Source organism: Falco naumanni, chromosome 17 (genome assembly GCF_017639655.2).
Source record: "Falco naumanni isolate bFalNau1 chromosome 17, bFalNau1.pat, whole genome shotgun sequence".
In the NCBI taxonomy this organism is placed as follows: Eukaryota; Metazoa; Chordata; class Aves; order Falconiformes; family Falconidae; genus Falco; species Falco naumanni.
This window is the reverse complement of record NC_054070.1, coordinates 315,903-328,555: the sequence shown is the minus strand read 5'-3', so window position 1 is coordinate 328,555 and position 12,653 is coordinate 315,903. Positions and strand designations below refer to the sequence as shown.

Here is a 12,653-nt window from a genome sequence, read left to right as displayed (position 1 = left end):
GGAAAGCACTAACATGTACAAAACCAAAAACAGCACATGAATCCCAGCAAGCAGGAAAGTGCCATACTTGTTCTGACTTCTCATCGGAGCTGCTTGGTGTTTCTGATGTGTCTTTTACGAAGTAGTTATCCACCAGATCTATCTGTCTGCATTCTTGGCGGCATATTGGACATCTGATTACACCAACTGCAAAACAGAAAAAGTTTCCCAGTTTTAAGAAAAAGAGGGTGAAAATCAACATACCCAGAATCAAAAGATGACAAGAATGAACACAAAATCCTCAGACTGCTCATTTCACTTGGGTAAATGAACAGATTCCACAGCTGACATCACCCTTAAAAAACAGCCATTACCCATGTAAAACAGGTTTCCCAAAAAACCCACCCCAGCAATACCACCACAAACAAAAAAACCCCAAAACCACACACACACATCTTCAGGAAAAGATCCTTTGCCTAGAAAGAAGTCGATAATTTCTACATCATACTCAGTTTTTCCTACTGATTTCTTCCCAAAATAACATATGTTTTTAGCCAAGCCATTTTCTCTCCCCAAGCAAATATAGTAATTTTTTTCTTCTAATTTTAGTTTGTTAAACTCAAGGAGTCTGCTAATTACTTCTTATAGCCACCTGTTATCCAGTCTGTCTCAAGACAAGCATTAAGAGAGGTGCGCGAGAACCAGGTGTGACTTTAGTGATGTTCCTTAGAATACCAAAGCAGTAGTGTGTCACAATATTCTCCCAGATACAACAGAGGATATTTTCTAACATAACCTTCTTCCACGAGGTCAGGGAGGCAGATGCAGTAATGCAGAATCATTCGATCTGAAGGTTTCAGGGTTTTTTTAAATAGTGTTCTGCAGGGAAGGCTAATACCAAAACCCAAGAGTCAGTAGCAGAAAATGGTCTCGTGCCAACTACAACTGCTTTTCCTGCAGCACACACAGCACTTGGCATATGTAGATGTAAATGTACACGCATAGCTTTAACACTGGATATCAATTAGACTTCCCTTCCAGTATCCTGCTTTGTTATTCTCTGTAATTGCTAAACTAGAGTTTCACATCCTCAGTGGAGCTGCAAAGAAGTTGCTACATGAACCAAACTGACATTCAAAGATGTTCTATGAACAACCTACATTAAAGGTTTGAAAAGGTATTCACCACTAAGGCAGTGGTTAACACTTTTTTTCCAGAAGTGTCATCTAGTCTTAAAGCAAGTTCCTATACAGTTTTATTGTGAATGTCATTTTCAAGAAGCTTTCAAAGAAATTGAGGGGTTTTTATACACTGGGACACCTGAAACTACTTTGAAAAGTAAGTATAATTAAATGACGCTCAACTCCTTTGTGGATATTCAGTTAGAACAGTAGGACTTGTATCAGGGAGATTAATTACATTAGTAGTAAATTAGCATTAATTTTTTCAAGTGCTAAAATTAGCAATGGCTTCAGAACACAGAAGACTCACTGCAGAGCAGCAATAATCCAACGAAAAGTTTCCTGTCTCAACAAACCAGACACACTTCAAAGGCAGGATGTGAAAAAATACCAGTATTTCAGTACCTACATGTACAACAGCTTTCATACAAAGAATGAAGCCTCCCCCATAGGCTGAACCTTGAGATTTTCTTCCTACTGACACAAAATTATTTAGGGGATACTATACAAAAGCCACCTAGCAGCTGACATCTATATTCTCACAGAACAAAAATTTCAAATGTTTACCATTAAAACTATTGCATTTAAACCAGCCACAGCCAAGCCCAAATTTTAGGGCTCTCTTGGGTTAATCACACAAAGTAACATGCACCAAAAGAAAAAAAAAAAAAAAAAAAAGAAAAAAAAAAAGCAGCCCAAGATCTATAATCTTTACACAACACAAAGTCAAATTCCACAGATGCAAACTGCTTCCTGTAAGGCAGGTTTTGTTCTGGTTTTAAATTAGACAAATCACCGAAGGCTTGAATAAAATTAAGCCTTTTGATGTCAAAAGAGCAATACAACTGGCAGCCCATGGGCTGGATTCTGACCGCAGGTAATTCCATCTTGTCTGCTGCTTCTGTCTGACAGGACACAGGGAATGAGGAGTCCACAAACGCTGCTCTGACAGTCAAACATCCACTTCTGCCACCTCCATATTCAAATACATTTTGCACACAAGGAACCACCAGTGTTCTGCACACATCTCAACAGATCACAATCCCAAGTTTTGCAATTCTCATTCAGCACGTTACACTTGGCTGTGAGTATACCCACTATTTCCAACAGTAGCTTTTCAATATTAGATGGTGTATACATACAATACATATCATACTCACTCGTGTCCAGTCTTTCAGTCTAATATAAAACAAGCTAATGCAGCATCACTTGTACTAGAAACCTGACTGCATTACTGAAAAGATACGGATGTGGCTGATTTTGTGAAGAGAGAGGGAAAAGTAAAGTCACACTGAAATAGCATTTACTCAGAAGAAAACCAAGGATATCCTTATTTGTCAAAACTTGAGATAATTTGCAAGCTAATGAAGTTTATGGTAAAAGTTTAATGAAATATATTTTAGGACAAACTAAGGCTCAGGTGTTTATATAATTTACTAGAACAAGGTTGCACTGCCAGTTTCAGTCCAAAAAAATTATTTAAAAAAATTAAAAGTAAAAAAATCATCCTACTTATACTCCAGCAGAACCTACCTACATTGTTTTCCTGCAATTAAAATTAGAAGCTTAATACTGTTTAAAAAAATAAAAGCAACCCCTCCTCCAAAAAAAACCTCGAACAAAACAAACATGTTAGCCCTAGTACACAGAGTACACACATTGCCATTGTAACTGCTTTTAGAAAAGGCACATAACTACTTCCAAAGAACAGCACACAGCAAAAAATATCGTTAAAAGATCAAAGTATTTTCTAAACCACAGCTGAATTAGAATTAGATACATTTATAGAAATGATGAATGTCAGACTAGTTTATGATCTCCCCCCAGTCCTAATTATTACCATAAAGACTTCCTACATTCTCAAAGATGGCTTCAGTTTATTTTGAAGCCACAACTCAGTACTCCAGAAGTTAACAGCAGCACCGAAGCAAAGAGTTGAGAATCAGGAAGCTTCTTTCAGACTTCACATTTCAAATCCCATATAGCTTGGTTTCACCTAACCATAAAACGCAAATGCCTCTTTCCTGGCAAAAATATTAGAAGAAATAGTAATACTGACTGCGTCACAACAGACTCTGCACTGAGGGTCTAAAATGTTTTGAATGGCCATTCCTTTCTGACTTACTGTACAGTATCATCAAAACACTGCCAACAGCACTGACTGCAGGAACACAGGCATACTTTAGGTGCCAAGAAAAAAAAAACAAAACCCACATGCCCCCCCAAACTTCACTAGCCATCCACAGATGCTCCTGCAAATACTTCCATAAAGAAATCCAAGAACAATTAGCCCGTGGACCTAAAAGGCCATGGAAGACAATGAACTGTTTTACAAGAGCACCAGATAACAGGAGCAAGCTTGCAAGCTTCTCACATTGCGTTTAGGAGCACCAACATCACCAGTTTTGATACCTGCATCACAAACCCCACAGTGTATAAGACCTGTAACAACCACAAGCACAAATACTTACTACCTCTCTTCTACTCGATATACACAGCTATATGTATGTGCCTAATTTTCCCTTCCCTGTCGTTTCCATCAGCACTGTGCCAAAATAAATTACAATCCATTTCCAATTTATTGTGCAGTTCAGATCAGATTCTACTTTTTGACACACACTTCTCCCCATGTTATCCAGAGCAGCAAAAACATTTTCACTCATCCATGTTTACTGTCCCCCATCCACCACTACACACAGCACATAGCCTAAACTGAGGTTTCTCTCTCTCCGTTTACCCTACCTAAGGCTGATTTAAGTGAGAAGCAGGAATAATTTCTTACCTGGAAATTTGGTTTGAGAGTCACCAATCCAGCAGGTAGGAAAAGCCTGCCTTGCATTGCCAACCCCACTCAAAGGGAGGTAGGTTTCACTTGCCATCTTCTCACACCATGAGCCATTCCTCCCTACCAGAGTTTCCACAGCCTGCAACAGAGGGAGAAAAGAGACTCCCAGATTCCTTGTGACAGACTCCTAAGGAGTCTCGTGACACAGCCAAAAGAGCCATTTGCCCGAGACACTACTCTGAGCTGAGGACCATAAGGGAGAGCCGCATCCCCGCAAGGGACCGAGCCCGGGACACGGGGCTCCAGGCACCGCCCACGGTGTGCGCACGGGACGGGAGCCCCGGCCACAGCTCCTGCCCGAACATCGCACCGCAAAGCCACGGGCGTGCCGTGCGGGTCCAGCGCCCCCGGCAGCTCCTGCGGGGGCTGTGCCCGCTCTAAGGGCACACGCGACTCCTCAGGTGAGGAGTTTTGTCGAAGAGGCAGGCAGCACAAGTTTTACTAGGCAACACATGTTGAACCATTAGTTATACAACTGCTAGGAGTCACACCTTCCTTAGCTGCACGCTCGATGTTCCTATTTGTCAGACAAAGCCTTCATTAGGAACACTAATGAGAGTGGCATCTATGTAATCCTTTTAACTCCTTATGATTTGGATAAAGCGCACTAAACTAGACCACAGATACATCAAAGAATGTCGAAAAACACAACACTGAGGTAAACTGAGGAGAAAAAGTAATTTAGTTTTCATAAGAACAGAAAGACTGCTAAAAAACCTGCATATAATACAGCAGCAAACCACAACGCAACATTTTGAAGTTAAGATTTCAAATAGAAGCTGATTTTAATCTAGCGTTGCCAGCTAACATCTAAAGCTGCAACACTACCACTCTTCTTCATTGTAACTCTGAACTATGAGAATACTTTGTATATATTTATGTTTAGAGTTTCCCAAGGGTAACATTTCTCTGACTGCTATTTTGCATGCATCTCAAAACAGGCAATTTTTTCAACAGGTTAATATAACTATGAAAACCTTCATCTTGAACTAGCTTCAACAGCAAATTTATTCAAAAACCTGCTCAGAATTCACTTCCCCAGTCTGACATCTTAATCCTGACAACACTAAAATACTATTCCAAACTTTAAAAATGCTTGAGAGCTACAGAGATTGAGGCGCAACGGCTTGATTCTCTCTACTTCCAGTCCTGTGGGATCAAACCAGAAAAATCGCCTCCAGGGAAAGTTTATGTCAAGCCTACATCATCCCCACTCCAGCTTGATATTAAGGAATTCAGACTCTTGGCACTTTTAACACAAGATGAAGTAGACTTATCTGCCTCTGGTACATCTTTGCTAGGCAAGACACAAGGGCACGTGTTCAACTCACACCTACTTTTGCAAAAGAAGAAAAAAACCTGGAATTTTCTGAATCTTTTTCTCTGCTCCCTACCCCACACTTCTAGAAATTCCCTTCTGGAATTTCATCAGATGTTTCAGAGGCCACCCCTGTAAGAGCAAGGCTTCCTGAGCCAGTGAGAATTAGCCTACTTCCTAGCCAAACGCACACACTACCACCCTCTCAATCTGTTTTTTTTTTGTTTACCGACACTGGAGGAGCTGGCTGGGAGCCGCCAGCACCGTGGCCGTGGCCCTGGCCTTAGAGAGGGGCAAGTGGGGCGGGAGGGAAGGGGAGCAGAGTCACAGCCAGCCAGGCAAAACGGCTACGCAAAACCTAGTACAGGGTGAGGGGTAATCGATCTGAATGGGGGAGGGCATGGCACGCACACAATTTACGTGATCAAGGGACAAGATGCTACACATTCACTTCAGCAGCATTCAACATTCAGCACTGGTGCCCCTCCAGCACTGCACTGGCACAGGGGGTCCTGCCTGCAGTTCAAAATTAGAAATTCAAAGTATCTCTCAAAGTCTATTCTAATACTGAACCCAAACACTCGCACTTCTAATTATCCCTACTTACATCCCAAAATTCATATTTCCATAAGATTCAACTCCTTTAACATAAGCTCTGGTCTGTAATGTGAAAATCTTTATCAATTCTTCAGTTGCTTTATGACATTCAAGAGTAATAAAACCCTAAGAATACACAAAAAAAGTAACTTTGACCTCACTTGAAACATTGATTTTAGGGTATTAAAGTACCTTACAGACAAGAAGTTGAACAGAAGCCAAGAGTAGCCCCTCCAGCAAACAGCAGCTGTGCCAGCAGGCACAACCAGCAGGTCCCGGGCAGGATCCTCACCCTGTCCAGCGCTGCAGAATACTGGGCCCGGACCGGGCCTCCCCAGGATAGGACAAAGCCTGGGGTGGTGACCCAGGTGTCCAGGGCCAGACACTCAGCGCAAGGAGAGGCTGCAGCCCCTGCCAGGGCACAGGGCCGAGCAGACTCCTCCCGGAGATGCACAGTAAGAGGACAGGAATCACCACACCCAAGCAGGAACAAGGCAAGACTTGCTGCGAGGCTGCATGTATTTCACGTCTATGGCCAGGATGGTCAAACGCTGCAACGGAGGCTCTGAGAAGCTGTGAAGTTGCTATCCCAGCATACAGTCACTGGGCAAAACCAAGAAGCTCCTCTGAGAGCGAGTGAGCGAGCCAGACACCTGCCAGTCCCTGCCAACCTGTGTCATGCACGCTACTTCCAGAATGTCAGTTTTAAAGAAGCGGCTTAGATTTTCTGTTGATACTTATGTGGCATCAATTAGCACCAGCCTAAAACTCTGCATCATCCACTGACAATCAAGTCATCAACCCTGTACAATCGTAATTACTGTTGCGCGAACAGCATACTTTTAGACATCTGGTTTTAAACACGTATGTTCGATTTGGGTTAAAATGCGCCAGGCTGATTCCCAACACAAAAGTACTAAGTGAATATAAGAAAATTCAAAATCGTCTCAGATGTTTACATTGTTATAATGATGATAAAGCTGCACAGTCCAGGAAATATTTGCAAGTACTCATGCAATCTTGTAATTCAAACTTCCGTTTTAAGCTCAAACTTGGCATGTGTGCAGCTCTCTAAGGAATGAATCTCTGCCAGGTTTCATTTATCAGTTGAGAATACCAATAGTAGTTCCTGCATGTGCATAATATTTACTTCTCTCGGAAGTGTAAAGGTCCAAGTATATTTCAGCATGGCCATACCATCAACCCCCCTGTTCCCGTTTCAGTGATTAGACCGCAAAATAAACCCTCACAGATCAAGTGAGTGACACAATCAGACTGAAATTTGTAAGAATATAAATAGGTTGGGTTTTTTTAATTAACTGCTTTCAAGGTCCATTCCTAACTCAGTTGTTTGCTTTTGTTTGTGGGAGTTTTTTTGACAAACCATCCTGGCTTATATCACAAGTGTCATGTACTGAATGGACAACAGATCATATTTAACAAGGAAAACCCATTTCTAACAGTCACAAACATAAATTTCACATCATTTGATGTGAGACAACAATTCTTATAAAAATAACACATGCCTAGAACGTTCTCAGACTTCAAAAACATTATTTTAAAATACTCTACTAATTTAGACTGAAGTTTCAGACCAAGATTTTCAGTGATACGAGTATGAACTGAACACTTTCCAGAACCCAGCCTCTGCTGGGCTCCAGCATATATTATTCATGACCCTCATTCATCAACACAGGAGAAAGCTAAAGAATCAAGAGAATTCAGATGACATGTACTAACATTCACTGAAATTCACACTGCCTGCATTTACACAGCTTAAGCAACCTAGTTGATGCAAGAATTTTCAGCTTTCTAGATTGAAAATACAGTAACTACTACTGAACTCAATGCAAGTGATATGTCACATCCTCCCAGGCATCATACCATTTTTATGTCCCCCTTCCAAAGTAAATTAAAAATAGTTACTGCATAATTTAAGGTATGATTAATACACGGTTTCTAAATACACAAACACTGGGTACGGGAGTTGAATTCAGTGTATCAATATAATTTATGGTACTATATAGTATAGCACTCACTAGTAAACTTATTGCTCCTCAAGTTATACATATGTGCATATTAACCAATTGTATGCGTTTCCCTTGAGCTCTCTGAAAGTATCTTGCAGCTTTTTTTTTTTTTTTTTTTTTTTTAGTTTTTCAGCCTAATGAAGACTGAGACATTCACAAGGAGCTGGAAGAGCCACACATTCTCTCCATTGAGATAATCTTCTTAAGAGGGATTGTAAGTATCTCTGTGAGGCAGTGAAACCTCAAAACAACCTACCTTCCCAGGAGCAGAAGCTGCAGTTGGCACATAAAAAGTTGTTTTGCAGTATCTGTAACCATCTGAAATGTCTAACTTTGAAATAAACAGTTTCCAGAATACTGTCATACAAATACAAGAAGGCGTTTTCTCACAACCTGTTCAAATCTGCAAGGAAGGGTCCAGCTGGACAGCTGGAACACCAGGTCTTAAGAAGTCATCTATCCACCAAATAAAACGCACATTCCAATGACCTAATAAGTCATTAAACTGAACGATGCTATTAAACTGATACTATTTCTTTACATTAAATCAATGACATAAAAATATGTATGTTTTAAATACATATAACAAAAACCTTCTCCAACAGAAATGCAAACAACAACAAAAAAAATCTTTCACCAGTGCTGCTTCACAACACAGCAAACCAAAACTTTAGATAATTTTTTTAAACTTTACGAATTGAGACCATTCTGCTGTCTTCATTAGCTGTGTTTCTCTAGGGAGTGGCAACAGGGCAGAAGAGATGCTGACACACACCCCAAGCATCCTTGCTGTTTTCCCCACCAGAGCAGCCACGTGCTTTCATCAGGAAAGGGTACTGTCACTCAGAGAACTGCCCTGTAGGTACCAACCTCGCACTCAACTCCTGGTAAGTAGCTTCCACAGTTATTACCCAATAAATACACATATTTACTATTTTAAATACAAACAACACTTAAGAGAGCAAAATCTGAAACTTATTAAGAAAGCAACCAGGAAAATATCAAAAGAAAAACTCAGCTCTTTTCCACAGCACTTGTAATTATCTTCTCTAGGCGCAGAGACACTGAAAAATAGCAGGCAAATTTAAATGCTTATAAAATAGCAGAGCACATAATCCAACAGTGAGAGCCTGCAGTTAAGTGCAACCTGTTTCCAGGCAAAGCTATGGGTACCACTTCCCATTAATTCTTCCTTCACGAAAAAACACCTGCTCATTGTTAAAGAGACTAGAGAAGCAGTAGAAGTGGAAGTAACACTTCACAACTATCAAAACCCATGCCAACAGGGAAGGAACCTGCATGACTAAGCAACGTGGTACTTCTCCGTGCGTTGAGAATGTCCATTTTGTACCCGATTTACTGGTATTTCATATGCCATTCAACCTATCCCATTTACAACACGCAGAGCACGCCATCCACAGAACTGCACCTTCTGGTTGGTCAGGGTCTCATTCTTAACTGACCTGATGGGTAACGCATTTGGTCAGGCAGAATTACCTGCCACTACAGATAGATCACACACACCTTTACCAGTTTACTCCCCTGGACCCCACATGCACACCTTGCTCACATCACCCAGAAGTTTTTGATGCAGCAATCCAAAGACTAATTCTTATTTCACCAAAGCACACCATCAAGCACTCTTCAAAACACGCAGAACAAGAATTGATATTCCGGTTTTCATATGCTTCAGAAGCTATGCTCCATGTTGTTGCCATACCTGTATCTTAACAGACATAGCAAGATTCAGATAATCCCGCTAATTGCTAGTAGAAGAAACCCGGCTTTCCAAGTTCTGTATACATAATGCAAAGTGTAGAATCTGAAATTTAACAAAAAGGATTACAAGACCAACTGAGTGCTTCAGTTAGGGCGTTTATGGACTATACTTAACGCATTATCTTTTTAAAACTGATGGGCTTTCTAAGACCACATCCTAGACGAACCGCTCCTGAACAGTCTGGATGAAAGGACCACTGCTGAGCTAGGTTAATTCCTTCGCTATGCAACACAGGAAAGGCTCTGGTCCTTGCTAAAACCAGAAAGGTGCCACCAAACAAGGTCTCTGACCACAAGGCCTGATTAAGACCTGCAAAACCACTTGCCAGGGTTCTGGTTTGGTCCACGGACCACAACGTGTGACACACCCCATTAAAAGCTCCAGAAGCTTTTCAATTCCACCCCGGACACTGAACATGAAAAAATGAAACCCAAGCTGTGATCTCAATAAAAACACCGGGAAGGAGCCGCCTGCGCCCACCTCGTGCCACAAAAGCGAAGTGCGGGCGCGGCAAGCCGAGGACCGGCAGCACGGCGGTGCCCAGCCCGGCCCGCGGAACCCGGCCGCGGGGACAGGCGGGAGGCGCGCACCGGCCCCGGGCGGACGCCGCGGCCCTGCACTCCGCGCTGCAGCCGTGCCTGCGAGCGCGGCAGAAGGAGCACCGCTCCGCGGGCACGTCTCTGCCGCAGCACCCCCGAAGGCCGAGGCGAAACACCAAGCGCAGGGCGCTGCGGCTCCACTCCGCGTCCAACAGCTCCCGAGCCTCGGCCGTCGCTTGAAAATACGACGCGAGCTGGGGCCGGGCCCAGGCAGCACCGGCGGCCCGCGGGCGCGCTCAGCCCGGTGCCGCGCTCAGGCGAGGCCGAGGAGGGGCCGGGTCCAAACGCGGGCAGCGGGGCCGCTACTCGCTGCGGGGGTTTGGCCCGCGGGGAGGCGGCAGGGGCAGCACCAGGCAGCCGCGGCCTCCGCGCTCACCTTGCTGGATGTCGCCGTTGGCGCCGCCGGGCACGGGCACGCTGAGCTGCCGCTCAGGCTCGGGCAGGCAGCGCCGGCAGAAGGAGTGCAGGCAAGGCAGCAGCTTGGGCTCGGCCTCCCGCCGGCTCTGCAGGCTCTGCGCACACACGGCGCAGGTGTCCAGGAGCGAGAAGGGCCCCGGCGCCGCCGGTGTCAGCGGGGGCACGGGGCTGGGGCCGGGCCCCAGAACGACACCGGGCCCCGCCGCCGCCGCCTCGGCCTCGGCCTCCCCGAGGCCGCGCTCCGCCGCCACCGGCCCTGGACTCTCCCGCTCCTCGGGCGGCGCGGCAGCGGAGGGGGACGCGGCCGCGGGCTCCAGGCCGCCGCCGCCGCCCGGTCCAGCCTCGGCAGCCCCCTCCCCGCCACCACCGCCTCCTTTGTTTTCCGCCATGTTTCCTCCTTTGAACCCAGCTCCCCGCTCCGCGCACGCAGCGCGTCACCACGCGCCGTGCGCGCGTCCGGCAGAGAGGCAGGACCAAGGCCGGCGCAGGCGCGCTCCCGCCAGCCCACGCGGCCTGGCGCAGAGGCGCGTGCTCCCCCCTGACGGGGCGGCCGGAGAGGCGAGTCGTGACGTCACGCAGCGGCGGCCGGGGCGGGGCGTGGCGCAACACCGTCACGGCACCCCGCGGTGACTGTCCATTGGCCGGCATCGGCGCCTTCTCAACCAATCGCCGCAGGGCGGAGCGAGCGATGGGGCGGGCCACGCCCCCGGGGCAGCGCAGCGGCCACGACCCGGCTCTGGCAGCAGCACCGCACCGGGCCCGAAACCTGCACCGGGCCCCGGCCCCGCCGGGGCGGAGAACCCTGCCCGTGCCCGCGAACGTCCCACCCCGCCCCGCCAGCGCCGCGCCGACGCGGGAGGCCGCTGAGGGCCACGCAGCCGGCTCCGCGGCGCTGTCCACCGTGGAGACACCACGAGCGAGGGGAGCCGGCAGCTCCCTCGCGACCCAGGGCCCGTCACCCGCTCCTCCCGCAGAACAAGCCACCGGCCGTGGCAAGAAGCCCCGAAATCCCGGGAGGACTGGGGGAGCCTCGGCCGGGCACTGCACCAGGCCCGCAGCAGAAGCTGGCGACAGGGATGGCAGGGTCAGCAGGGGCGCTGCGAGGGTACTGGGGTCTTACCGGGCTGCACAGCCCAAGTCACCGCGCTGACAGCCGGTGATTTGCAATACGCCACAGGTGATCAGACAGCTCGTGTCACCCCCACACAAAGTCCCCTTGGCACGGTGCGAGGCTCAGGCTGTTTGGAAAAAAGAGAGTGCTGGAGGGAGGGAAACCGCCCTTGGAGCCATAAGAGAGAAGCAGGACCGGGCGTAGCCCGGGTAGTTCCTCCTTTCTGAGGCTCTCATCCCTACCATGCATATGCGATAACACTGCCTCACTCGCACCCACCACCTCAAAGGGAACAAAGCCCAAAAGATAAAAACTCTGCCTGCTCAGGGGGAAGCACATATCCAGTGCTGTCACACCTCATGTTGTGTCAAAACTGATAGGAAAGGCTTGATTATCAAAATTATCCATACAAAAAGCCTATGCAAGGGTATAAAATATAAACTCAAGAGTGCTCGATGGAGCTCCCTCTCAGCCAGCCTGAGATTCCCGACCATCATCACGCCATGCTTTCCCCCCCAGCAGGTCCTATGTCTGTTTACTTTCTTTCCCTGGTAGCTTACTACACTGTTTTAATCAACTCTGTGGTCTATTTTTCCTACATTTCTGCGTGTTGCTTATTATAACACTATCAAGGGTGATCAACATATGATCACGGCTTCCATCACATTAATAGGAAAAGCGGTTTACTTGTGGGCATTGATTTATGGCGCTTATTAAAGCGATCATTGTTTGCACTGCCCGGGCCTATAACCAGTGAGGAGGATTCCCCGCTCGGTGCAGCAGGTGGGAAGTCTGT

General features: G+C 46.4%; 1 protein-coding gene across 4 annotated transcripts in view; it reads right to left on the bottom strand.

Moving 5' to 3' along the window:
• Positions 1-11,170, bottom strand: part of TRIM33 (tripartite motif containing 33) — a 40,247-nt gene extending 29,077 nt beyond the window's left edge. For 2 of the 4 annotated variants that reach the window (XM_040616439.1, XM_040616441.1), the window contains exons 1-2: positions 10,706-11,162; positions 68-186 (exon numbers count right to left, since the gene is read on the bottom strand). In XM_040616439.1, coding sequence (XP_040472373.1) covers positions 68-186; positions 10,706-11,135 — 549 coding nt within the window. In that variant the 5' untranslated portion in view covers positions 11,136-11,162. Of the gene's footprint in view, positions 1-67; positions 187-10,705 lie in introns of all 4 variants that reach the window. The other 2 variants (XM_040616438.1, XM_040616440.1) reach the window with 2 other exon arrangements.
• Between the last annotated feature and the right edge of the window lie 1,483 nt (positions 11,171-12,653).